The sequence below is a fragment of the Caretta caretta genome, chromosome 4 (genome assembly GCF_965140235.1).
Source record: "Caretta caretta isolate rCarCar2 chromosome 4, rCarCar1.hap1, whole genome shotgun sequence".
NCBI lineage: Eukaryota > Metazoa > Chordata > Testudines > Cheloniidae > Caretta > Caretta caretta.
Genome location: NC_134209.1, coordinates 16,202,296 through 16,227,997, shown reverse-complemented (window position 1 = coordinate 16,227,997; position 25,702 = coordinate 16,202,296). Strand labels below are relative to the sequence as shown.

The 25,702-nt window shown below is 42.9% G+C and overlaps 1 protein-coding gene across 31 annotated transcripts in view; it reads right to left on the bottom strand.

Annotated features, from left to right (window-relative positions):
• ADGRL3 (adhesion G protein-coupled receptor L3) overlaps positions 1-25,702 on the bottom strand; it is an 810,612-nt gene that overhangs the window by 237,864 nt on the left and 547,046 nt on the right. For 29 of the 31 annotated variants that reach the window (XM_048848457.2, XM_048848466.2, XM_048848467.2 and 26 more), the window contains one exon: positions 24,303-24,383. The exons of the other annotated variants lie outside the window; for them this stretch is intronic. In XM_048848457.2, the coding sequence (XP_048704414.1) occupies positions 24,303-24,383 (81 nt within the window). The remainder of the gene's footprint in view (positions 1-24,302; positions 24,384-25,702) is intronic. 31 annotated transcript variants of the gene reach the window in all.

The following is a 25,702-nucleotide window of genomic DNA, read 5'->3' as shown; positions in this document are numbered from 1 at the left end:
GCCTCTCCTCATAAGTCATGTGTTCCAGATCCCTAATCATTTTTGTTGCCCTCCGCTGGACGTTTTCCAATTTTTCCACATCCTTCTTGTAGTGTGGGGCCCAAAACTGGACACAGTACTCCAGATGAGGCCTCACCGATGTCGAATAGAGGGGAACGATCACATCCCTCGATCTGCTGGCAATGCCCCTACTTATAAAGCCCAAAATGCCATTGGCCTTCTTTCAACAGGGGCAAACTGTTGACTCATATCCAGCTTCTCATCCACTGTAACCCCTAGGTCCTTTTCTGCAGAACTGCTGCCGAGCCAGTCGGTCCCTAGTCTGTAGCGGTGCATTGGATCCTTCTGTCCTAAGTGCAGGACTCTGCACTTGTCCTTGTTGAACCTCATTAGATTTCTTTTGGCCCAATCCTCTAATTTGTCTAGGGCCCTCTGTATCCTATCCCTACCCTCCAGCGTATCTACCTCTCCTCCCATATGTGACATTTCTGCAAAACATTTGGTGGCAAACCATGACAGACAGTTTCACTATCACAATTGTCCTCAGCCCGACCCCACCAGTATACGCTGGTATATGGGGATTTACCAACACATCCATTGGACCTTTCTCCTGATCCTGAAAGATGTTCTGACAGCGAGAGGAAACCAGCTGACACCAACGTTCATATAGCAGAGTCTTCAGCAGCTCCTGAGATGGGAAACTGAGGTTTCTTTCTGAATATGTTTATTTCCACGAAATGTCTTTCTCCTCCACCTCTCTCTGTTTCTTCTGTCTAATAAGAGTCTGGCTTAGTCAGCCCGGGCAATTGTAACCTTGCAACAGCCCTCTTCTTGCAGCCTTTTATTACATTTTTTAATGTCTTACTTCATAATTGTGTATCTCTAGAATCCATCTCTTCCCCAAGTATTAAACCACTGATCCACTGTCACCTCTAACACAGCCACCTCCTCCATGCAGCTCATCTTTCCTGCTGCTCTGAGCCTATTAGTCCCTTCCCAGATTCCTCTAGTAGCTTCCTTTCTTTTCCTTATTAAGTCCAAGCTTCTCATCTCCACACGGTTCCAGTCCACACCTATATATCTGCTCCCGTTTCCTCCCACCCAATCCCCTTTCCTGCGCATGAAGACATTTCCCTCTCCTTTTTTCAATTCCTCCTTCACACCCATTTCTTTCACTTAGCATTTCACTGCTGACACTCATCCAGTTGCCAACTGCTGCTTTTTTCCATCTCATCTCTTCTCATATTGTATTGTTTTTGTCTGAATTAGAGGAAAAACACTCAGGTCAGGGACTGGTCCTTTTAACGCTTTATTAGTCATGTATACACACCCATGGCAGGCTATAAATATTTGTATTATTATCCATTAATATTGCGGTAGTGCTCTAAGGCACCACAAAGGATGAAAGGCCTCATCATACTGGACCCTGCAAAAATACCTATAAAGAGACAAGCCCTGTCCTAGAGAGCCTACAAGTTAAAAGGTAAGAAGACCCTAACAATAACGGAATAGAGTGACCACAAGCTGAAGTTAATGGTAAACAACATTTTACTAAGGTGTAATAGTCCTAAGCTCCTCACTGTTTTTGTGAACTCATCTCCTAACCTAGCGTATGGGAAAATGGAGCTAGTCCTAGTTGGGTAAACTGCTCCTTCAGTCCAGACTGGGGAACAGGTTTAGGACATGATGCTGGTTGGTTGGTTCTGACCTTTGCTGTTCCAGGTGCTGAACTCAGCTATGGGTTCTTTCAGTTTCTGGCCCTTAGTAGTTACTCTTGGGAGGAACCCTGTTTAAATATAGCAGATTTGAATTTCTGCCCTCAGTGAGTGCCCACTGTTATTGAAGTTCCCAAGATTAGTGATTCTGTGAAATTCCAGGTGCCATGTCATGGCGACTCCTGCTTGTTTGCTAGTAACACTGAGAGTATCACAACCCAGTCAGCTATACAGAACACACATAATGTAACAAGGGATATATTGGATTTTAAGTGAAAGTTCAGGCCAGTTCTTATTTTATCTGAATCACTTTCTTCATACCTGTTTGATGCAAAGGCAGTTCTGATACTGAAGACATATTTTAGAATATTCCTTTAAGAAGAATGCCAACATCCTTCCTTATTTATTTAATTTATAGGCATTTCTATAGTGTTTAATCTACACAAAAAAGTTATTTTATTGTAACTTGTTACTGTAACCAACCTAACGTTGAATGATTCAGAGAGCACTTAAAATGCTTTGTAGGTATCATTTGGTCAGGAAACAGCAGAATTAAAGACCAAGGTACTGCTTATATGCTCAACACATCTATTCATGAGAATGCTTAATGAGAGACAAATTCTTTACCTAGAATGTTTGGTAAGTGCTTTTTGTTTGCTCTTGCCAAATTTCTTTGCGAAGCCAATTCCAGATCCCTACTGTTAAGTAAATTTAAAGTGCTGTCAATAAATTCTTTAAATAGTTCTCTTTTCTCACTCTCATTTTCTGTATGGCTTTTTGATTTCAAACTTGCTTTCTCTCTTAAAATATAAGCTGCAGGAGATCAAGTCACCCATAAAAATGGTGCATTAACGTCACCCTTTTTTCCTAAACTTGTCCTGTGTGATAGAACCCAGCTTGCACAGTCATTATTACACAATATTAGCATAATGTCCCTTTTCCTTAGCAACTCTTATGGAGTCTGGACAATCCATAATAATACAGCCTGATAGAGAAGCACCATGAAATATAAATAAGCTTGTTACACTTCAGTGGTGTGTAGGATTTGCTGCTGTGGGCCCTCGTGAATTTAGAAACGATATATGTGTTTTATTCACAAATCAAAACATATGAAGTTTCAAATAACCTGATGATGCTCATTCTCATTTATACCTAAAATGCCACGGTATTGTTTAGTCAGTTACACCAGTGTTTTGCTTCATCTCTGTTAGTGCGTGTGTGTACACGTAAGTTTTTAAAAAAATGTTTTCTATGCAAAACAGCACTTAAAATTAAATAAAGATGAAAGCAGGCCTGCAATGGAATTCTGATTGCAAACCCAAGATATGAAACTGCTAGTATCCATAATCAAAGCAATTTTTAATGAACACAGTTTGACCATTTTTCTCCATAAGAACTGGGTGCCATCCTGCCAGGGATCCACTGGTACAAATAAACAAATTCCACAGTCAATCTGGGATTATATAGATAGGGGACTCCCATCACTTTAGTCTATGAATCCCTCAAGAATATTATTTATAAAAGAAACATTTGCTATTGTCTCATTCTTCCTTCCTTCCCATCCTCTAGGAGAAACAATTTGATTCTTTTCTAGGATATGTTTGTCTGTAGCTACGTGTAAACTCTTGCACATGCCTCTACCCCTGAGTAAGATTAAGGTCTCCAGTAGCTGCCAGCTGTAGAAAGAAAAGGAGTACTTGTGGCACCTTAGAGACTAACAAATTTATTTGAGCATAAGCTTTCGTGAGCTACAGAAAGACTCTTATGTTCTGCCTCCGTCAAAGATAGCCACCAGATGGCAGAATGCTCACTACAAACAGATGGAGTCCCCACGTCACTCCCCAGGCAATCACACAGTAGGGTCTTGTCCAAAACTTATCGCCCCTAGTTATGGTTTTTGATTCATTCTGCAGCTGTAGAAATACAGCACAAAGCCCATATACAGGAAGGGATGCTATGATGGGATAGCCTAATTTTGGCAATTAATTGATCTTCAACTATTAGTGGCAGATATGCCCAATGGCCTGTGATGGGATGTCAGATGGGGTGAGATCTGAGTTACTACAGAGAATTCTTTCCTCGGTGTCTGGCTGGTGAGTCTTGCCCACATGCTCAGGGTTTAGCTCACAGCCATATTTGGGGTCGGGAAGGAATTTTTCTGCAGGGCAGATTGGCAGACACCCTGGGGGGTTTTTGCCTTCCTTTGCAGCGTGGGGCACGGGTCACTTGCTGGAGGATTCTCTGCACCTCAAAGTCTTTAAACCACGATTTGAGGACTTCAATAGCTTAGACGTAGGTTAGAGGTTTGCTACAGGAGTGGGTGGGTGAGATTCTGTGGCCTGTGTTGTGCAGGAGGTCAGACTAGATGATCATAATGGTCCCTTCTGACCTTAAAGTCTATGATTCCATGATTCTATGAACTGTGCCCTCAGTTCTCCACACACCATAGCCCAAATAGCCTCTTAGGTTGGTTTACTCCAAGGATTTCTCCATGCAGAGCATCCTCCCATTGTTCTTCATACTCCATGGAACTCCGCAACCTAAACTCACACTGTCAGCCACACTCCAACATGCCTACATGCACAGAATCACTACAATCACATTCAACCATTGCTAATACCTCTGTCGAGCAACATACCTGTTTCTTCAAATGCAGCCTTCACACTGGTTTTCAAGCAGATATAACTACATGGCTAATGTGAAGGCACTCACAAGCCATTTCTGAGCAAGAGGGACTCACATGTCTTCTGAGTAAATACAGTCATTATCAAGCCAAATCAATTTTCCCAGCCAAAATGACAAGAGACGCATATAATAGAACTGTCAGGAATCAGGACTGGCACCTGAGCCTAGGACCAGCTAGCTCCACCTCCCTAGTGAGCAACAGAGGACCCACAGCTGAATCACAGCTGGCTTGCAGCTGAATCACCTGATTGGCCAGACCACCCAGTTGGGTGGAAGAACCAGCCTGCATGGTCTTAAGCTCAGCAGCAACATTAGGCAAATTAGGTGCTCAACACATAACCGTGTACCTGCAATTGCTCATGTGATGGTCTTGTTCCTAGCCCTGTTCCCCTGATCGGTTCCAGACTTCAGGTTTGGCCCTTGGCTCTAACTCCTAGTTCCTGACTCCAGTTCTGAGCTGTAGGCCTGGCCGCCCACTGCTCTGACCACGAGGCCTGACCACCCATGTCTTGGTCTGTGATGGGAACCAGGTAACAGCCTTAACTATGGAGCCATGACCAAGGTTCCATAACATGGATCAATCTGTGTATCCTTATTGAACAAATATTTATTAAGGATGGGATTTTCAAAAGGGCCTACAGCAGTTAGGCACTCTACTCCCAAAAGGCAATCTCCCCCTGAATCTATTATGCCAAACTGCTAGAATTTCCCTCTCCTCAACAACAGATGAAGGTAAGAGTGAAAACCTCAACAGCCAAAGAGCTGGGCTCAAAGAGGGAACATTTCAGAGGCAACTGTCTCCCTGATGCTCCAGTGAATATCTGTCCTTCTCCTCTCAAATCATTTTTTTATTTGATTCAAGACAAACACCAGCTGCCTGGCTTTAAAGCTCTGTTTACTCACAGATGAAAAGTTAAATCACATGGGGAGGCTCCTTGAGGGGCCACCTAATGAGCACGTTTTCTGTTTCGATGCAGCACAGTACCAGATGACAGCAGTAACAAGAAATGTGTGCATCACACATTTTCTTGCAAAGGCACATGGGAAGTTGATTTTAATAACTCTTCAGTGTGTGATCACATCACGGCTAAATCTGATGAGCTCCAATTAGAACACATTAAACCAGCTCATCAACCATTAAGATACATCTAAACTGTATGAAGCACAGAAAGACAGATGGACTATGCTAACGAGTGTCACTGCACTTTATTAACCTCCCTGACATCTCGTCAATGAGGCTTGATACTCACTAACTGGTGACCTAGTTGGCATGACCTAGGCACATGGTAATTCTGAGTCACTTGTTCACTTATTTTTCTACTATTTATACCAGGGAGACATTAGTTCATTAATGCTACTGGGCCAAATTTATCCCTGGACTTCAATGTAATTAGACGAGGGACGAATTTATGATTTATGTTATCATGGTGCCTAGGAATCCCAAGGATGGATCAGGACCCCACTGTGCAAGGCACTGCACAAACACAGAATGAAAAGGCAGTCCCTTTCCTGAAGAGCTTAGCCACTTAAAACTCTCTTTCAGGGGAAGCTGTCTTTACTAGGAAGTGGTCTGCATTAGTAAGGAAGTCATTCGAAAATGAATGTCCTAGCAGCTTTTTCTTGTTACCTAAGTCACACCATACTTGCTGTAACTGAGGAAGGGTACAAACAAAATTTTTCCAGGAGGAGACCCCCAAAACAGAAAGGATTGCAATATTTCTCCTAACGTAAGACCCATATGATGGATTTTGAATGATAAATCAAAGATTCAGGAGGCATTTATATTTCATTAGCTAAATATGTACATCTCAATCATGAGCTAATCCTAAAACCATTTCACAGAGACAGTGGGAAACGTTCATTAACTCTGCTAAAAAGTTAGCTGACTTTGCAAGGCTTGTTAAAGGGCAGCTGACATTACAATCCTTGTTAACTGTAGACTTTTTTCATCCATCAAATAATAATAAAAAAAATTAAGATGACTAAAATAATTATTACCCTTATAATCATTATGGCATAAAGAGGGACAAACAGATTTCTTGTTTCCTACGAGGTAAGCTACAACCAACCGCTACATGAATTACCGTGTTAAAAAATAAACCTTGAAAAAGAAGGTTTGCTATAACTTCGTAACTGCAGGTCACTAATAAGTACAGCAGAACCTCAAAGATACGAACACCACAGTTACAGACTGACCGGTCAAATGGACACCAGGTGAAAGTGGAAGTAACCAATCAGGCAGCAGCAGAGACCAAAAAAAAAGAAAAAAAGAAAAAAAATACTGTACTGTGCCTGTATTGCATCTTAAAGCTGTAGGCGCATCTGAGCTACCTGTCCCCACCCCCACCCTCACTCACAGGGCAGCCACTTACAGCTAGCTAGGAGGTGAAGGTGCTGGGGCTGCCAGAGTCAGGAGAGCAGGACCAGGGCTGGGGTCTGTGCAGCTTTCACTCCTCACTCCTCCCTCCTCCCCTTGCCAGGAGAGGGACGTGCTGGTTTCCTCCCCACCCATGGGACACACTGTTTTCACACACACACACACACACACACACACACACCCCCTACCTGCCGAGAGGGGGACAAGCTTGCAAACTCATGGCGCGGAGTAAGGCGCTCAGCTGCTGCTGAAACCTGGCCTGGAGTGTCAGCTGCTGGATCTGGAGCCCAAACTACGCTTTGTTCAGAGTTCCGAACATTTAAGAGTTACTGACAACCTTCATTCCCGAGGTGTCCATAACTCTGAGGTTCTACTGTACAACCGTTCTGCCCAGAAACTGGGATCTGGATGCACTCTACCATTAAAGTTCTAACCCAAAGGATAGTCTAGATTCCAGTTTAAAAAAAACTGGGCCCTTAATCTAGATCTTCCTCATTGTTTCATATTTTAGCCACTGTTCCATTAGCAGATATCCATGATCCCTTCCTTTTTCCATGTCCAAGACAGCAAATGGACTTAATTGAGACTGAGGCTAATGCAGTTGTATAAAACACTCAACAGGTGAGGCTCATTACTATTACCAGCCTAAAGTAATAGTTATCCCAAGAAACATTGGCCAATGGGTTGCTTACACATTTGTGACTGCCATGTACAGGCTCAAATGAACTGTTAATAAAGTTCTTTGTCAAGGTTAAATGCTTATGGGGCTTTGGTTGAATACAAAGAAGAATACAAAGAGATAGCATATGAAAATGTTCTCTCTGACTTTCACTATAGATTGCAAAATCTCCCAAAATACCAAAAGACCAGCCAGTTTTTCTCTGCATGAAAGCAGGACCAGGAGGAAACATCTCCCTCCACAGATGGATGAGTGAGTTCTGAGAAGAAAGGAATGAGTGGAGCACGGCAAAATGAAAGGAGGAACAGCAGAAGAGGAATGGGGACAGAAGTGAGTGACTTATTTACTCATCTGTCTCTCCCCTTTCTTTTCTCTACCCTCATCTCCTGTCTCCTTTCTTCTCCTGTACTCGGTGGTCTCCAAAGGCCCAAATCCTGCAGTCTTTGCTCCAGACTTACTCAAACAAAACTTCCATTGATTTCAAAGAGAATTTTGCCAAAGGATGTTTTCAGTAAGGACAGCAGGATGAGGCCTGCACCTTCTCACTAACATGAAAGTTTCTCTTAGCATCACTGCTGAACATCTGCCACTCTGCAGAGTCCTTTGTCCACCTCTCTTCCCTGTCTCACTGAGAAGAAGACTGCTGCTTGTGATGCTAATTCAACAGACCAGTGGAACAATGGCACAAGCAACTGGAGGGAATTCAGCACTTCAGTTCAACTGGCAAGAAGGAAACAGAACACATGCCTACTCACTGTTAGGGGGCAAGGATACAGATTGATTACACAGGACCCCTACCACCAGATCACAGGAAAAACCGATTCATGTTGGTGGTAGTGGATGCTTTCAGCCGGTGGGTGGAAGCTTTCCCCACAAAGTATCAAACAGCCCGGGTAACTGCTGCAATACTGGTAAATGAGGTATTCACTCGCTGGGGGGTCCCAAAGGTGATTGACTCAGACCAAGGAGCTGCTTTTCGGTCAGATCTGTTAGGGGAGCTATCAGCCCTCACTGGAATCACACAGTTGTTCCATATTGCTTATCACCCCCAGGCTGCGGGGCAGGTGGAATGCATGAACCGCACCATTAAACGTGAGCTAAGAAAGGGAGTGGAAATCGGAGGAAAAAAACTGGTCACAGTTACTGCCCTTTGTCTTAATGAGAATAAGGGCCCGAGAATCAAAGGGCACAGGATTTTCTCCATATGAAGCTCTCATGGGAAGGCCTATGGAACGGTGGGAAAAACTACTTACCCCAGTACCTGGGGAAGTCACTACACACGGCCTAACACAAGAATGGATTTTAACTTTAATCGACCATGTAAAACAGGTACAGCAGGCGGTGGCCTGGCGAGACGAGCAAGGAGCAGCAAGAGTCAGAGCGTGGTATGACCTGCCTGGGGAGCGTAATCTACCCACGGTGGGAGATCTAGTGATGTACAAGATTCCAGGTCAACACCATCCATTCCCAGCTCCTAAATGGAAGGGCCCTTATCTTGTCCTTGACCAATTAGGGCCCAGTCTGCTATTACTGGGTACAGAGAATGGAGGACGGGAGTGGGTTCACTGCACGCAAATAAAAAGGTACAAACAGGGGATTGGGAAAGGGGACATGTAAATTGTGTTATGTGTGTATTACAGGTTAATTCAAAAAGGAGAAAAGGATGAAAATTCCCTGGCCCTGGATGGAACAATTACTAGTGCTAATCACAATTGTCACATTTACAAATTCTATTCAGATCCCATGATGTGAAGTGTCAAAAGGAGGAAACACATGGACGGCTACACATGCAACCTGTGGTAATAAAGCTAATGAAGACTATGAGAATCTCCCCATAGAAAGATGTACCACTAATACTCCAACAGGAATTTGGCAGTGTCGGTATATGGTTTATGGATTAGATGGGGGAATCCCAACCAGGTGGAGAATATCAAATTTATCAGGAAATATTGCATGGTACTCCCTGGGTGCTGCCATGATTAACGATAGTGAAAAACACAGTTACCCAGCTATGTGGTTTGTTACAGAGGGTCCAAAGAATATAACCCTCTGGTCTCCTGGAGCAAATGAACCCTCTTGGGAAAATAGGGCCCCACATTTAGGGTGTGATGTTACCATATGTAACCACAATGGTACTTCCATGGAAGATAATCCCCAAAGGTGTGATTGTTATGTACATATTACATTAGGCGTAAAATCCCCTTTGGGACGCTGGGTGTACGATGAGTTAACCATTTTACAGAATGTAACCCTACAGGTGATATGGATGCCAAGTTGGAAGAATCCAAATTTAAAGTGGCCACAGCCTGGAGCCAAGAATATTCCCCGACGAGCAAATGTCTGGGAGCCATTGTGGGAGCAGGTGCAGCCAGCACTTTTTAACGTGTCCTTTCACTCTATTACATGGGTGGTACGCCCCAAGGAATGGTGGGTGGACCAAATCCATCCTAATTGTAGTATGTACATAAAAGGATTGAAACAACAATTCAATGCATGGGTGAGGGGACACACCTGGAATCGTCGTCGGAAAAGGGGATTGTGGGCAGCTGGGAACACTATGCTGGGTACATGGAATCTGGGGGACGAGTGGGTAACCAAACAATTAGTAAGCCAAAATGTGAAATTTCAACAACAAATTAATGAATTAATGGCACAGCAACTATCAGCAGTTGCCACAGGGTGGAGGACAGCAGTAGAGGTAAACTTGCAGTTAACTCATTGGGCAGGGGACCTGGTGACATGGGTAGAAGATGGCTTCAGAAGACTAACATGGGGAGAAGTGTGCATAGGTATTCAAAATGCTCAGTTAATAATGTTAATGGATATTATGAGAGATGCTTGGTCAGAACAATGGCCTTCAGTATTGAATCGGGAAGCTAGCCCATATTTATCCACAATTGCAAAAACATACCCATCTACCTGGAAAATAACATCCCCGACCTGTGGGGACAGTTCTTGTGTAGTTGTTACTATGATACCATGGGAAGGAAATGCAAATAAGGTGGTTCCCTTGTACCCTATGGGAGTAAGTAGGGAAGGGGGAGCACGTTGGGAGCCACTAGGGAATAGGTGGGGGGCATGGAATGGGGTAAATTGGACTGTCATCACATTAAGCAGTTGTATATCCAGAGGAGGAATATGGATGTGCCCCTCTCCTATGACTATGGAGGAGCAGGATCAATGGCCTATTGCAAAGGGGGGGCATTTAGGGGTAATGTATATGGGGTATGGTGTATTCTGTTGGGAATGTATGCAATCCTGCAATATAACACTAGGAGGCAAAATCCTTCCAGTGTATGACAAAATTATGAACTTCTATACTCTGCCACTTGGACTATGGTGCACCAATGGATCAGTGGACTCAATCGTTGTAAACAATCGAACCAGCACCTACTACCCGATACCGTACCAAGTAGTTGAATTGGTTTGGACAATACCAAATTTCACTGTGGATATTCAATGGACACACAATATGGACAAAAGTACACAAAGATTACAAGAGCAACTTGCTGCAAGCGACAACAGTTGGACACACTTACAATACACACTACAGGATGGTGCTGACAAAATTTTAACCTTATCAAAGGAGGAGAAGCAGTGTTTTTGGTGGTGGCCAGGATGTTGGACCATACTGCAGTGGTCAGGACTCTCGGTGTTGCTGTGGAGTATCATAGCAGCTAGTGTATTGTTAACTATATGTGTGTTACATTGCATATGGAAACGATCAAGGGGGGCACAACCCCCTAGAGAACAGCCACTAATTATAACTTATAAGTAATGTAGTAAGCCCCCCCAAGTGTACTAGACAACCTGGACCCAACCTTCTCGGGCCCACTACACTGGGAAGATCTGGAACACTAATTGGAATAGGTGTGGTATGCCCGTACGAGAGAAGGTGCAGGGCACTATACTACACAAGGGGCAGTGGGACAGATGGAGCATCGACACCTTCCACCTCGATGTCTGGCCCTATCAGGAAATGTGTCGCCATATGTCCTATGCTTTTCCAGGGATACCTGGGCAGGAGGATCCCAAAAGAAAAAGAAAAAAAAAGGGGTGGAGTGTTAGGATATAGATATTCAGGCCTGTCTGTAAAGGCCTATACTCTAAGAATTTAGGTGTATTCCTATCACTTGGCTAGTTAGAGGTATAAAAGAAAGAATCAAAATCACTGTCTGCCAGTGTAAGGGCCTTCTCTTACTGTGACAGTCTGAGGCCCTGTTCTTAGGCTAAGGCCTTTGGCTAAGCGACAGAGGCAGCCATAAGCTGGGAAGTGAATGGTCACATCCTCACATTCCAAACTAGTCACATTGAAATAAGGTGCTATTGGGCTGTTAGGAATTTAATCCTGTCCTTATAGTGCCTATCACCTCCAGAGAAAGGGAAGTGCCTAGAAGCTGTAAAAGGAAATTGAGGTTGATAGTTTTCTGTCTGGTACGAACTCACTTATCAATAGACACAGCTGGGAAACTCTTATGTCTTTACAGATGTAGTTGTGAAATCCTCACTTCTGTATTGTTTTGTCATTATAGTTCCCACTTTGCTATTGTTTATTGGCATGGTCTCTGTCTGGTTCTGTGATTGCTTCTGTCTGCTGTATAATTAATTTTGCTGGGTGTAAACTAATTAAGGTGGTGGGATATAATTGGTTAGCTAATCCATGTTAGGATTGGTTAGTTAAATTTTAGTAGAATGATTGGTTAAGGTATAGCTAAGAATATTACTATATAAATTAGGGGCAAACAGGAAGTAAGTTGGGATTCGAAAATAAGGAAAAAGGAACTTATATTTAGCTTGCTGGAAGTTCACCCCAATAAACATCGAATTGTTTGCACCTTCGGACTTCGGGTATTGTTGCTCTCTGTTCATGCGAGAAGAACCAGGGAAGTGGGAGAGTGAAGGAATAAGCCCCCTAACACTCACCACCGTGTTAGAATGCTTTAATGCCAAATTCCTCTGTTCCCCGTCGCCCTCCCTTCCCTACCTGCTGCTGTGAGGATGCCTGTCCTACATTGGACGGTATCGGTTAGTGCATTTTTTAAAGCAGCACAGCCCCATGGAGTAGCCCCCTCTCCCAGGTGATGCTGATTCAGCGCAGCAGAAAGGAAGACCCATTAGAATATAGTGTGTATGTGGGTTCTAAAAATAATCAAGACATGGGACAGGGTCTCGTCTGACAGCACAGGCTATATTCATGGCCCTTTGACTCAACCTGCACCTCCAGACCTTTGCCAAACAACGCTCAGATCACTGCTTGACTGGTCAGATTTCAGAAGAGTTCAGCGTCCAACGGCTCCCATTTAACCCTGAAATAAAATGTAGGGTACACAGCAACTTGTCTCCTAAACACTTCACAATCTACAGTCCCTTGTGGGAGGCTGACAGGAGAGAAACCACTGGAGCTACCCACCCATGTGAATACATAATACTTAACACAAGCCAGGCTTGCAAAATCAGGCCCTTAAATGCCTACCAATGGAGCTTGCATGCACATTCAAAGGGATCTTCTAAATGAACAACAACAAAAAGCCCTTAATTTTTCCAGTGTTGACAACATATGTCAACACTCATGTCACTGTGCACTTCTACCAGTAGGTGTAGCCTAACATAATAGAAGCAAAGAAGTAAAATGTGGCTGAAGATTAAAATGGCTGCCATGACAGATGAAGCCTTTCCAGTAGCTAAGCTCTTCTTTGATCACATCAGAAGCCTCCCAAAGGAAGTGTTCACTAACATTCTAAGCCAGGAACCTTTTTAATGTCTCAAAAAGGGGTACAAGGAAAGCCATTTATGCTTCGCCATAAAATTACCACAGACATGTACTATTCTTTTTAAAACAGATGTACGCCATGGAAATCGTTGGACCTGAAATTTGATCTCATGTATGATTTATGTGCCCTCTTCTCTGATTACACAAATATAAATATAACAGGCCTTTTTTGCAGCACTGAATCAGTTCAGAATTAATACCAGATGACAAAATGGACCAGGTACCAGGAGAGAGAAAGTTACGGTAAAAGCTCCTTCCCATTAATGGGGCCATTCATTCATGTGGCCACTATTCCACAAGGGAGCCAGACATAAATTATGTATTTGACATCTAGTTATAGACGATTATTTCTGACATAATGAAGTTATAATGGAAGGAGTTTGCACGTTGTTTGGTTATTAAGTGCCCATTTATTGTCCCTGCACCAGGTGCAATGGTGATAGGCCATACAAATCATCTGGAAAAAATGCCAAAATGGGCTCCTTTACTGATGAAGTACCACACATGTTTATTAATTTAACAGCTTGACTTCTGCCTCCCCCATCTGCTCATTTAAAACAGTTATTTGCCCTATAAATATTCCACAAGAAAGTTTGGCCAAAAAATTAGTCTGGGAGTGGGGGATGTGATAGGATTGTTTGAGAAGGGGCTCGTGTTGTATATAGAATGGCATTCTTCTTCCACCGTGGATTAGTTAACAGATTTTTGTTTGTTTGTTTGTTTGTGTTTTTAATAGGACATTCACTTTAGATTAGTGCTGCTTGAGTGTATGTCATCATGAATGGTTCCAATCTCCAGCTGTTGCCAGTGTCAGGTGGGAAAATGAAAAGTTCCATCGATGATGTCACGGTGCACAGTTCAGGAAAGTGTAAAATGAAGCACTCTAGTAAAGAAAATCTCTGGGGTAGAAGTCTATGTCTGTTTTAAGCTTAGCACATAATATTATAGCTCAAGGCAACTTATAAAGAATAAATTTTCTAGGGATCTTAAATTAGACTACGTGCTGATCTCCGAGGGAGAACTCCCTTACAATGTGAAGATTAATTGGTGTAAATATATACAAAAATCCCTTTTTAAGCAAGGACAATAAGAAAATATGTTGTTTAAAATGAGTTAAAATCTCAAAGTGAAATGATGTTTTTCTTAGTTCATCAATATTTTCAAGTGTAAATGCAGGGTTACACCACTTTCCATCTGCATGCTGGATTTAGCGTGCCTGCTTGATAAAGTCTGTTAGCTCATGCTTTCTGCTAGAGAGAACACTGTTATCTTATAAATAAACAGCAATGCCCTGCGGTGCCCCTCTCAAATGGAAACACATATTCGAAGGAAGTAAGTGCAACAGTTCAACAGCATTTAAAAAAAAAAGTGAAAGGCACGCAACTAACAGTCTGTGACTATGGGTGTAGAGTGGACTGCATTCATTAAAACAAACAGAATCACTGCAGGCTTCCTGAAAAGCTTCCTGGAGATTTGTTTTTACAAGTCCAAGTCACTAATATTCACTTGCTATGCCTATTTTTTAAAATAAATAAAACATTCTGGTATGGGCCAAACTCAGGCAAACCGGTTTCAGTGTGGGCTTGTCGGGTGTCCACCAGGGCAGAAACTGGATCATGCAGCCAGATTTTCATAAAAGCTCAGGACTAGATTTTCAGGTGCTCAGCATCCACACTTGGAGACGGATTTTTCACAAGAGTTCCCCTCCCATTTAGGCACTTACACAAGGGTCAGACTTTTCAAAAGGGCTCAGCACCCAGCAGCACCCTCTGTACCACTTATGACCACATTTTCAGAAGAACTCCGCTTCCAACCTGCTAAGCTTTTGTGAAGAGCTGGCTCTGATTGTGGGTGTGGAGTGCTATAAAAAACACTGGCCACAGCGAAGAAGAGAGAAGTTCAGTAAAACAGCCATCTGACTTGTGAAGATTTTTCCCATCATCTCACTACGCTCACACCAACTGCAAAGCTGGCCTTCCTCACTGGCAGTGAAAGGCTTCTCATTGAACAGCTGTGATAAACGAAGGCAGGGGTAAGCTCCTTTTTATGGAAACCAAGCCAGCCAGTTAGCTATAAATCCCTCTTGGTAGTTGTTCTCTACTTGCTTTACCTGTAAAGGGTTAAAAAGTCTCCCCGCATAGGTGAAAGGAAGGGATTGGGCACCTGACCAAAAGGGCCAAGGGGAAGGCTAGAACTTTTTAAAATTGGGAAAAAACTTCCCTTTGTCTGTCTGGTTGTTCTCACGGAGAGCAGAGGCAGGGCTGGAGCTACGCTGTAAAAAGCTTTGGGCCAGGTATGAAAATCACCAATCATACCTAGAAACCACTCATCTGAAACCCCAGATATGTAAGTAGATCAGGAAATGTCTAGGAAGATGCGATGAGGTTTCTCTCTTTTATTTCTTTATGGCTTGTGGACTCCTCTGTGCTAACCCCAGGTGCTTTTGTTTTGCTTGTAACCTTTGAGCTGGACCTCAAGAAGCTATCTTGATGCTTAATCCTTGTAATTGTTGTTTTTTAAATCTAGCAAAAAGCCTAAGTTCCAAATGTATTTTCTTTCTTTTTGTTTTTAATAAAATTGACCTATTTTTAAGAACAGGATTGGATTTTTGTGTCCTAAGAGGTTTGTGCATATATTGTTTAATTTAGCTGGTGGCAACAGCTGATTTCCTTTGTTTTCTTTCTCAGCTCTTCCCAGGAGGGAGGGTGAAAGGGCTTGAGGGTACCCCACAGGAAGGAATTCCCAAGTGCGCCTTCCTGGCTTCTCAAAGGGGTTTTTGCACTTGGGTGGTGGCAGCACCTACTCATCCAAGGTCAGAGAAAAGCTGTAACCTTGGGAGTTTAATACAAGCCCGGAGTGGCCAGTATTGATTTTCAGAGTCCTTGCAGGCCCCCACCTTCTGCACTCAAAGTGCCAGAGTGGGGAATCAGCCTTGACATGGTGGCAGAGCGGTGGGACCATTCAGAACCAGAAACACAGACCTCAGGATTTTAAAAGGACACATTTTTTTCCTTTTGGCAGCCTGAAGAGCCAGGGAGGGGTTCTTTTCTTTTCTTTTCTTTGCTGCCTGCGGGAGAACAAGCATGCAAAGGGTTCAGCCTGCAAAGCCAGCGAGTCCAACAAGCAGTTTATTTCTTTTTCTAGCTTCACGGCAACTAAATAGCTAGGCTAGAGCTGTGCATGAGGTTGCGGTCGGGCACTGAAACCCTAGAGAAACCAAAGCAGCACGTCAAGGAGAAAACAGACCCAGATCAAGCCCAGACATCCAGCTCCATGACAGAAATCCAGGGAGGGGGTGGAGGATCACAGACTTCCCAGAAGGGAAGGATCAGCCCTCCCCCACCCGAGATCCAGGTGCCAGGATGGAGAGATGCCCTTAACCCAGGCCAAGTTCTAACGGCGGAAGAAAGGAATTTCTTTCTAGAGATGAAGCGCTTGGAGGTGGAAGCGGAGGCAAAGCGCTTGGAAATGGAGCTGAAGCGTTTAGAGCTGGAAAAGAGTAAGCTGGATCAATCAGGTAGCCCTAACGTCCTTCTCCAGGTACTGCTCCCCATTCCAAGAAATTCCCCATATACAAGGTAAGCATTGATACAGAGGCCTTCTTAGGCAGTCAGTAAGCTATGGCCATAACTAACTAAAGGGAGGCTGGAGGAAAGATAAAGGAAGGGCCTCAGAGAGAAACAAGAGAATAGCCTAAAGAATAAAGAGCACTCTCTGCCAAGGGGGTGGTTATTGTGGTGCAGCTCAATCATGGAAAATGAAAAAACATGGGAAACATGATTATGATCTGGCTGCCAACAATAAAGCCTGTGGGATTCTCACCAGCATCCCTCCCACAGGGCAATAAATATGGAGTGGGGGTAGAGGAGACACCAGAGAGTGACAGGGGGAGTGAATCTCTCAGCATCTTGTGACCAAAAGTGAATATGTCTAAGGTCATCATCTGCTGTGGGGCAACGGGGGCCATTGCTCCTCGACCTTGGTTTGCCCCTCCTCCCATACTCTGCAGGTCTATAAGCTCCATTATGTCTTCCACTTTTAAAGAAACAGATTAAGGTTCAAAGAAGAGACCAAGGATCTGACTGGAGATCTAAACTGGATGGCTGCCTGGAGAAATCTTCACAGAAAGAGGGTGAGCCCACAGAATATCCCCTCTATTCAACTTACCTATCATTCCTTTGTAAAACCGGGACTCATAAGTAAGTTTGACTTGTGTATTAATATGTTTTGACACAGTTTCAGGTCAACTTTAACAATCCCCCTGAGCCACCCATCCCCACACAGCCTTCATCCAAAGGAACATTTTGCAGAACAGTATCTCAGCAATGTAGATTATTGCCTTTGTCTGTCTAGCTTTAATGCCAGGAATATATTTTATGCTTAAAATAATTCCAAGTATAGAGAAAAATCTGCTTCTATAAAGCTTTATAAATAGCTTTAGTATGTGGATTCGGTGAGTTTAATTCAGTTCATTCATTGTATTTTAGTGCCTGGTGGAATTTTAGTCCAAACGCTCCAGTTCAGTTATTGCTATACACATGAATTCTGTAAAACTTCCTTTGAACCCAGGACACCAGAGTCCTACTTATCTTTGAACTTCTTTACTATCGTCAGAAACAATCAAACCATTTTTGTAATGTAGGTTATAATCCTTAGTTTATGAGATCACAACCTGGGGATCCAGAAAGGCTTTGATGTCACAAATTAGTGATTAACATGTAATGCTCAGAACGAAGGAACTGTCTGAGTGAATGAAAGAGGCTTCTTAAAAATGAAAGGCTAACAGCTATCTCTCGAGGACAGGAACTAAAACTCAAAAGAGTAAACAGAGTTTCCCTTATCTTTACACATGAGCCCTCAGTCCAGACAGTTAACAAGTTCAGGACCATGCATAAAGAATAAGACAAAGCCACAGTTGTTGGAACACTACGTCTGAACCAACAGACCAATGCACTTATTTCTAGCAGTTCTAGGTCTCAGCTATAGAGAAAACTGCCTCAGCTACCTCTGGAATTAATTTGCATATTAACAAATATAAACAATCACATAAAAATAACTGCAACATAGTCCCACTTGTTTTACTAAAGGTAGATGTAAAAATAATGATTACGGGTGCTTCATATATGAAACTAACTGAAAACCATATTTTCTAATTAATGGGGGGTGTGGAAGGAGAAATAACTTTAAAAGTGAATGATGGTCTAGGACCTTATTTTTATTAAATGATTTGCAGTGCCATTACTAAGTTTCTATATAGAGCGGTGGCTCAAGGTAATTACCTTCTAATGTATGGTGACACTAATGTGCTAGTAAACTACTGGAGTTTACACTGTATTCAGTAAAGTGAAGGGTTGGAAAACTTCATTGCATACATCAATAATATAGGTAAACGTCACCAGTGATAAAATAAAAGCAATTAAAAAAGATAGTTACAAATAAATCTGTCAGCTGAAAGTAGCAATTGAATATAATCACAGCAGCAACCGCATTCAAAACGTACAATTTATTTTTGCTTACATATGCAAAATCAGAAGGATTTTATTTTTGTTGTCCAGCTTTCTTTACTTGCAGTGTGATTAAAGTTAAAACTGCAACCATGCTCTTAATTCTCTAAATGCAATAGCAACCTGTACCCAGTGGTTAATTAAGTGCTGAGATAACATGGAGGTGAAATTAAGGCAGCCAAAACAGTAGCAGGAGGTAAAGCAGCAGAGGCCAAAGAGAATAACAGTGTCAAAGAAACATGGTGTGGTGGGAGCAGGAGGAAGAGCAGGAGAAGAGAGGGAAGTGATAGTGATAATACCCAACTCTTTTTATCAGTAAGTCACAGCAGGTCTCTGGCCTGCGTTACACAGAAGGTCAGACTAGATGATAACAGTGGTCTCTTCTGGCCTTAAAACTTACGATTCTAGGAATCTTCTCAAAGCCTAAGATGCTGACAGAACAAGGAGTAATGGTCTCAAGTTGCAGTGGGGGAGATTTAGGTTGGATATTTAGGAAAAACCTTTTCACTAGGAGGGTGGTGAAACACTGGAATGCGTTACCTAGGGAGGTTGTGGATTCTCCTTCGGTCCTGCTTTGAGCAGGGGGTTGGACTAGATGACCTCCTGAGGTCCCTTCCAACCCTGATATTCTATGATTCTATGCTGCTAGCCTATATTGTGTGGCTGCTGAAGAGGACCACTTCTGGTATGGACCCAGCAAATGTTACTGTAATTGGCCTATGTTCTGTTCCACAACTAAATTTCCTGTGGTGATAAATGAAAGGTGTTTATATTTTGTACCAGTTTTGTTTTATAATGTGATTAAAATAAAAGCAAAATTAAAATTACAGGATGTTTTAAAGGCAGAGCAAGTTTATCGTGTGAGATTACATCCAGGTGGCCTATAGTAGAGGAGGTAAACTTGCACCCCATTTTGTACTTTGAGCCTTGCATTAACAGTGATTCAAATGATTACAACTACTGTGGTCTTGGGAATGTGTTGCTGGGTAGTGAACTTAAAAAAAAGAAAGCACAGAAGGACAGGAATATGATGCAAATGAAATGTATGCTAATATAGAAAAGAAAAACATAAGCAGTGCAATGTAGGCCTGGCTTGACATGAATAACTGGAGATGGGTGAGGCCTCGTTTCTTGGGCGGCAGGATGAGAGAGGTCAATGGATCAGCAGGCTGGGAACAGAATGTCTGCACTAGTTAAGAGAAGGGGGGACCCCCATTGAACCATTGCCAATGGACAAGATAACAGTGGATAGGATAAGCCTGGAATGTAAGATTAGATAAAAGTAAGTCGCACATGGACAGTGCATGGGGTGAGCATGCTGCACAGGGATTGGTTCCTACTAAGTGCCCAAGCCAACCCCAAAGCATGTGACACAGTGTATAGTAAATACAATGTGATGTGTAAATGTATAAAAAGGAAGAGGCTTGCTGTGTAACTTTGGACGTGTGGTATACCCTGTATCCGCCCCCCTACGCTTGAGTCTGATCAACTCACCATAACTTAGCTCTCTGCCAAATAAAGGAACTTGAGTCATGAGACTGGAGCCAAACTGAGTTCTTGGGCAACGGAGTGGAAGAGGTCTTGGGGGAACCCCAACAATGGTGACTGAGGGCAGAACCACAGCCTCTTCTTCAGCGGCGAAGAGCCTCACTCCCCATCTGCCTAGCTTCCTACAGTGAGCACATCACCTGGGTTTCTGAGCCCCCTCCCCGTAACAGAATGATACAGAGGAGCCTCACAGACCCCTCTGGACCCCTGCCCTGGACAGCACAACACGAGGTGCAATCATCCCCACTGAATCCCAGCAGCGTTAATCACGTATGCAATCCGAGTTACCGGGCAGTTCTATGAGAAGTGCCACACAAGTAAATAATGTACCATGGATCTTTGTGCAAGTATTACTTGAAAATCTTTTTACTGAGGCTCAGGAGAGGCCATGCCAGGGAGGCACGATTATAGCAGTGTGTTGGGTGTGCGCCATTTCCTGCTATTGCCAGTCTCTCAGCTGATCTGATTCTCGTCAGCATGTGGATGTGTCATTCTGGACCTAGCCTAGGGGATGAGTTATGCCCTCCTGAAAGCAAATTGCAGAGCACTATTATAGGCCCAGGGCTGTTGCACCAGTGGCTAAGCCCATGACAGCACCATCTTTGGCTGCTGCTGACCTAGTCCCTCTTGATCTTCTGCAGCAAGCTATGGCGATGATTTAAGTGCAGCTATTGTATATAAGTTCTGAATCACCACAGCTGACATCAGAGAAAGCAAAGAGAGGCTGGATGTTTCAGTTGCCCAACCTGAGACATCATCTGCCTTGCTGGAGTCCTCTGTTAAAACAGGGCACATGGTTGACAAAAAGATTTTGAGAGATCTTAAAGGTTACAACCACTGTTTGGAGGCAGTGGAGAAACAGCTGAAGATCGAGACTATAAAGACAGTCTGGACTAAAGACAAACTCCGATGGGGAAGTGACAGAGACTGAACCAGGGGTTTAAAGCCATATGACAGCTTTCATAGTAGCAGCCGTGTTAGTCTGTATCTGCAAAAAGAAAAGGAGGACTTGTGGCACCTTAGAGACTAACAAATTTATTTGAGCATAAGCTTTCGTGAGCTATAGCTCACTTCATCAGATGCATGTAGTGGAAAATACAGTGGGGAGATTTTATATACACAGAGAACATGAAACAATGGGTGTTACCATACAGACTGTAACAAGAGTGATCAGGTAAGGTGAGCTATTACCAGCAGGAGAGCGGGGGACGGTGAGGCCGGGTGAAACCTTTTGTAGTGATAATCAAGGTGGGCCATTTCCAGCAGTTGACAAGAACGTGTGAGGAACAGTGGCGGGGCGGGGGAATAACATGGGGAAATAGGTTTACTTTGTGTAATGACACATCCACTCCCAGTCTTTATTCAAGCCTAAGTTTGTACATTGGCCAAACTGGACAGTCTCTACGTAAAAGAATAAATGGACACAAATCAGACGTCATGAATTATAACATTCAAGAACCAGTCGGAGAACACTTCAATCTCTTTGGTCACGCGATTACAGACCTAAAAGTGGCAATTCTTCAACAAAAAAACTTCAAAAACAGACTCCAACGAGAGACTGCTGAATTGGAATTAATTTGCAAACTGGATACAATTAACTTAGGCTTGAATAAAGACTGGGAGTGGATGTGTCATTAGTCAAAGTAAACCTATTTCCCCATGTTATTCCCCCCACCACTGTTCCTCACACGTTCTTGTCAACTGCTGGAAATAGCCCACCTTGAATATCACGACAAAAGGTTTCACACACACACACACACACCCCACTCTCCTGCTGGTAATAGCTCACCTTACCCGATCACTCTTGTTACAGTCTGTATGGTAACACCCATTGTTTCATGTTCTCTGTGTATATAAAATCTCCCCACTGTATTTTCCACTACATGCATCCGATGAAGTGAGCTGTAGCTCACGAAAGCTTATGCTCAAATAAATTTGTTAGTCTCTGAGGTGCCACAAGTACTCCTTTTCTTAAAACCTTATGGGATTTTTGATAATCAGCCCACCTGTTTTGGAAGCAGTCCACTTTCTTCCATGAGAAAGATCAGCTTTGGTGAGAGATGTAGAACAGGTCACTGACCATCATGTCCTACCTGTTGGGAATGGAACTGCGTTCTCCAAGCAGGAAAAACGAAGAAACTGCTTACATATATAGTCAGACTCAATCAGTTGTTTGTGATCTTTACTGCTGCACTGCATAAGCATGCACTCACATTCACAGTGAAAGACAGCAGAAGCCTTACATTTTGAAGGTGAAATCCTGGCCCCATTGATATGAATGGCAAAATTCTCATGGACTTCAATGGGGCAGCACTGCACATAGAGTATGCTTGAATTTAGGCTGCAAAGTTCAGGGGTAACTTTTGGGGGCAAGGATATGTTTCGGGGCCCATGCACATGCTGAGACTTTCTCAATCTTCAAAAACTGGGGGCAATGGATGGGTAAGGCAAAAGAAGCCTTTCAAGGTCAGATTCTGATATACTTACTCACACAGTAAAATACTAATCTGCTGGGGTAAAGGTATCCAAACTTGCCCTATGACTTTACTGAGCTCCCATAGATACTGATGACAATAGGGAACCTCATGGGCCCAGCAGTCCACCCATGCTGCGTTAGTTGCAGGATCAGAGCCTTAGAGTGTGAGCTTTTGGCGGCAGGGACTGATTTGCCCCCATGTTTCTGAAGCATTGAAAAGACTGTTTAGCACCAACAAATAAGAACAATCTGATAGGGGAAGAAGAAAGTCCCGACGTGATAGTAATCAACGAGCTGAGTCAGTGTAGAGACACAGCAACCGCCTGCCATTTGTGTCTTTCTGCTGAACCATCCCTTTGAATATCTAGCACGCCCCTATGTGCTAATGGAGTGCACTGGCTGAGGCAATTTAGGAACAGGTCCTACCCACATGGTCACATGTTAGCATACTCAACCTTGCACTTGCGTGTTGCATTTTAAACATGGTGCACTCAGAGAAACACACATCTGCATGTGAAATTACACACGTTGTATAGTTATGTGACGGGAATTCCCATACTGGATCAGATCCGAGGTCCTGGTGCCATGCCTTGTCTCAAGCACTCATCAGAACAAATTACTTCTGAGGAAGCTGCAAATTATACTGCAGTAGGTAGTTATGGAATAAGCTGCCTATAAGGAAATTCATCTCCATAAATTTCTTAACTACTCAAATGTATTTAAAGGGATTCCTAAACAATTTTCTAGGTGGCAATTAGTTTCTTAGTTTCTTCTTTCGTCTATAGATCATCATCGCTCGCTCCCTGATCAAATGTTACTCTCCACCCCAAAATGTAGCACCCTACTTTTAAAGTAAATATTCCTATGCATTCCCCTGGCTCAGCAAGAGATTTCTCCATATCCATCTTTGGTTTTAACTTACAGATCTTACTACGATGCAGCCAAATACAGTTGACTTGGTATCCTAGAGCTCTCATATCTGAACACATACAGACTGAGCCCAAAGAAGCACAGAAAAAATCTAAGAACTCTGCAAACCATCTGAGTACATCTTTTAGGGGCAAATCTGCTTTCCCAAGCCAAGGCCAAAAACGTACTGTACTTTGCAGGAGTTGATGAGATGGGAGGAGAATTCTGCAAATCCATCAGATCCCCCTGATCCTTTACCACCTCCGCTCGCACCAGAGTGCAGAAAGAGTCCCCACCAAAACTGGCTATGCAGTGGAATCAGGGAGGGAGGTAGTGTTGTGCGAGGATTAAGGGTGACAGTTCTCCAGCACAAATGCATATTGTACTGTGTGGGAGAACTACATGGCCCTGGGATAACACAGTAATCTCAAATCTACACAAGAAATGGAGAGCATGAGCCAAATCTCTGGTTGGTGTAACTCTATTTAAGTCAATGGAATTAATTTTCCCCAGTGAGTGCCACTGGATGGCACATCGTAACTCTCTTCATGGAGGCTCTTCTGCATAAACAAATAAAATACATTCATACCTATGGCTATCTGACTGTACACATAGACACAGATTGTGTCACGGACTCACCCTTGGAAGGCGGTCTCTCCGGGTCTGAATCAAGATGAATTGGTGGAGCAATGTAGGAAACCTGCCCATGGTGTGCCTGTCCTGTGGACAAATCAAGGGTTTCAGTGTCTACGGTTTCACATTCAGATCTGCAAGGATTTTAGTTCAACACGCACATCACACCACACGCTTAAAGCATGACCAAAAAGAGGCTCAAACACATTCTACTTTATCAGGTATTTTTCTCGCACATAGAAATCAATGATGAAGATTAACCTTATGGAGGACATTTGACCTCTTAGTATGTATATCAAAAACAATTTGCTTCCTCCCAACAGATATTATTGTATGTTTAAATTTAGCCATATCTCCCATTGCCACTCATAGGGAAGGCTCCACATGCTTGATCATCATCACGTTTCTCCTGGGATCCAATATGACCTGTTATAGAGAAGGCTAGTTGCAGTTTCATAGTGAATTTTGCATTGCATTCACTTATGGGGCCTCATATCCTGTTTCGTTTGCAGATTCTGTGTTTCAAACTTGAGGGGGGGAAAGAACATTCATTCTGTTAACCTGACTCGAAATGGAAAATGAGCAGTTCCAGGTTATAGCAATCTTTGCACTTCATGCCTACAAGAGCTGTTACTGAAAGTATGGTGTAAATCACCACAAATAGTTGTTCGACATTTGGTCTGCAGTAGATGTAAAGTTTGGTGTGCAGAATTACAGTCACTTTCACATGAATGAAAGCTGTTTAATCATCAACCTTACAATGCAGTTCTTTAGTTGTTAAAGACTTCATTCTTCTCCAAAGAATCACTAGGTAACTGCTTATATTGAGAAACTTTTATTTATAATAAAAACATGTTATAATTCATCTATTTACTATAACAATTTTCTGGGCTGTTAATCTCTTTTTCTAAACAAGGAAAGTTAATGATACATAGATTATGATAACAGCTAGAATAACCTTCCTGTTTCAAGTAATATTCATGCTGTAATAAAAACAGTTGATTCCTCTTATGAGGCACATTCCAAATAATTAATATGGCTCCCTGTTGACAGTTGCTGTTGTTGCTCCAAGCAGTTTTCAAGCTAGCCTCATAGACAGTGGAGAATTGGTACAGTCTTCAGGGTTCTTCATAATGACATCCAAGAATACGGAGAGTGCACCATGCTGGTGTAAGCAATATACTGAAAACATCTCGTCAGGGGTGTAAAACATTAAATCGAAAAAAAGAGTGCCTGCATGAATGGGATATATTTACTGCTATGCACTGAGACTGACTCAGATAATTTGCGTTATTAGCCACTGCAATAATTGTATATTATTCAGCTTTAAAATCTGTTGGCAAGTCATAAACTCTACATTTGCTTTTAAGTGCTTTATCATGGGAAATGTGCTTCATGCAAATGTA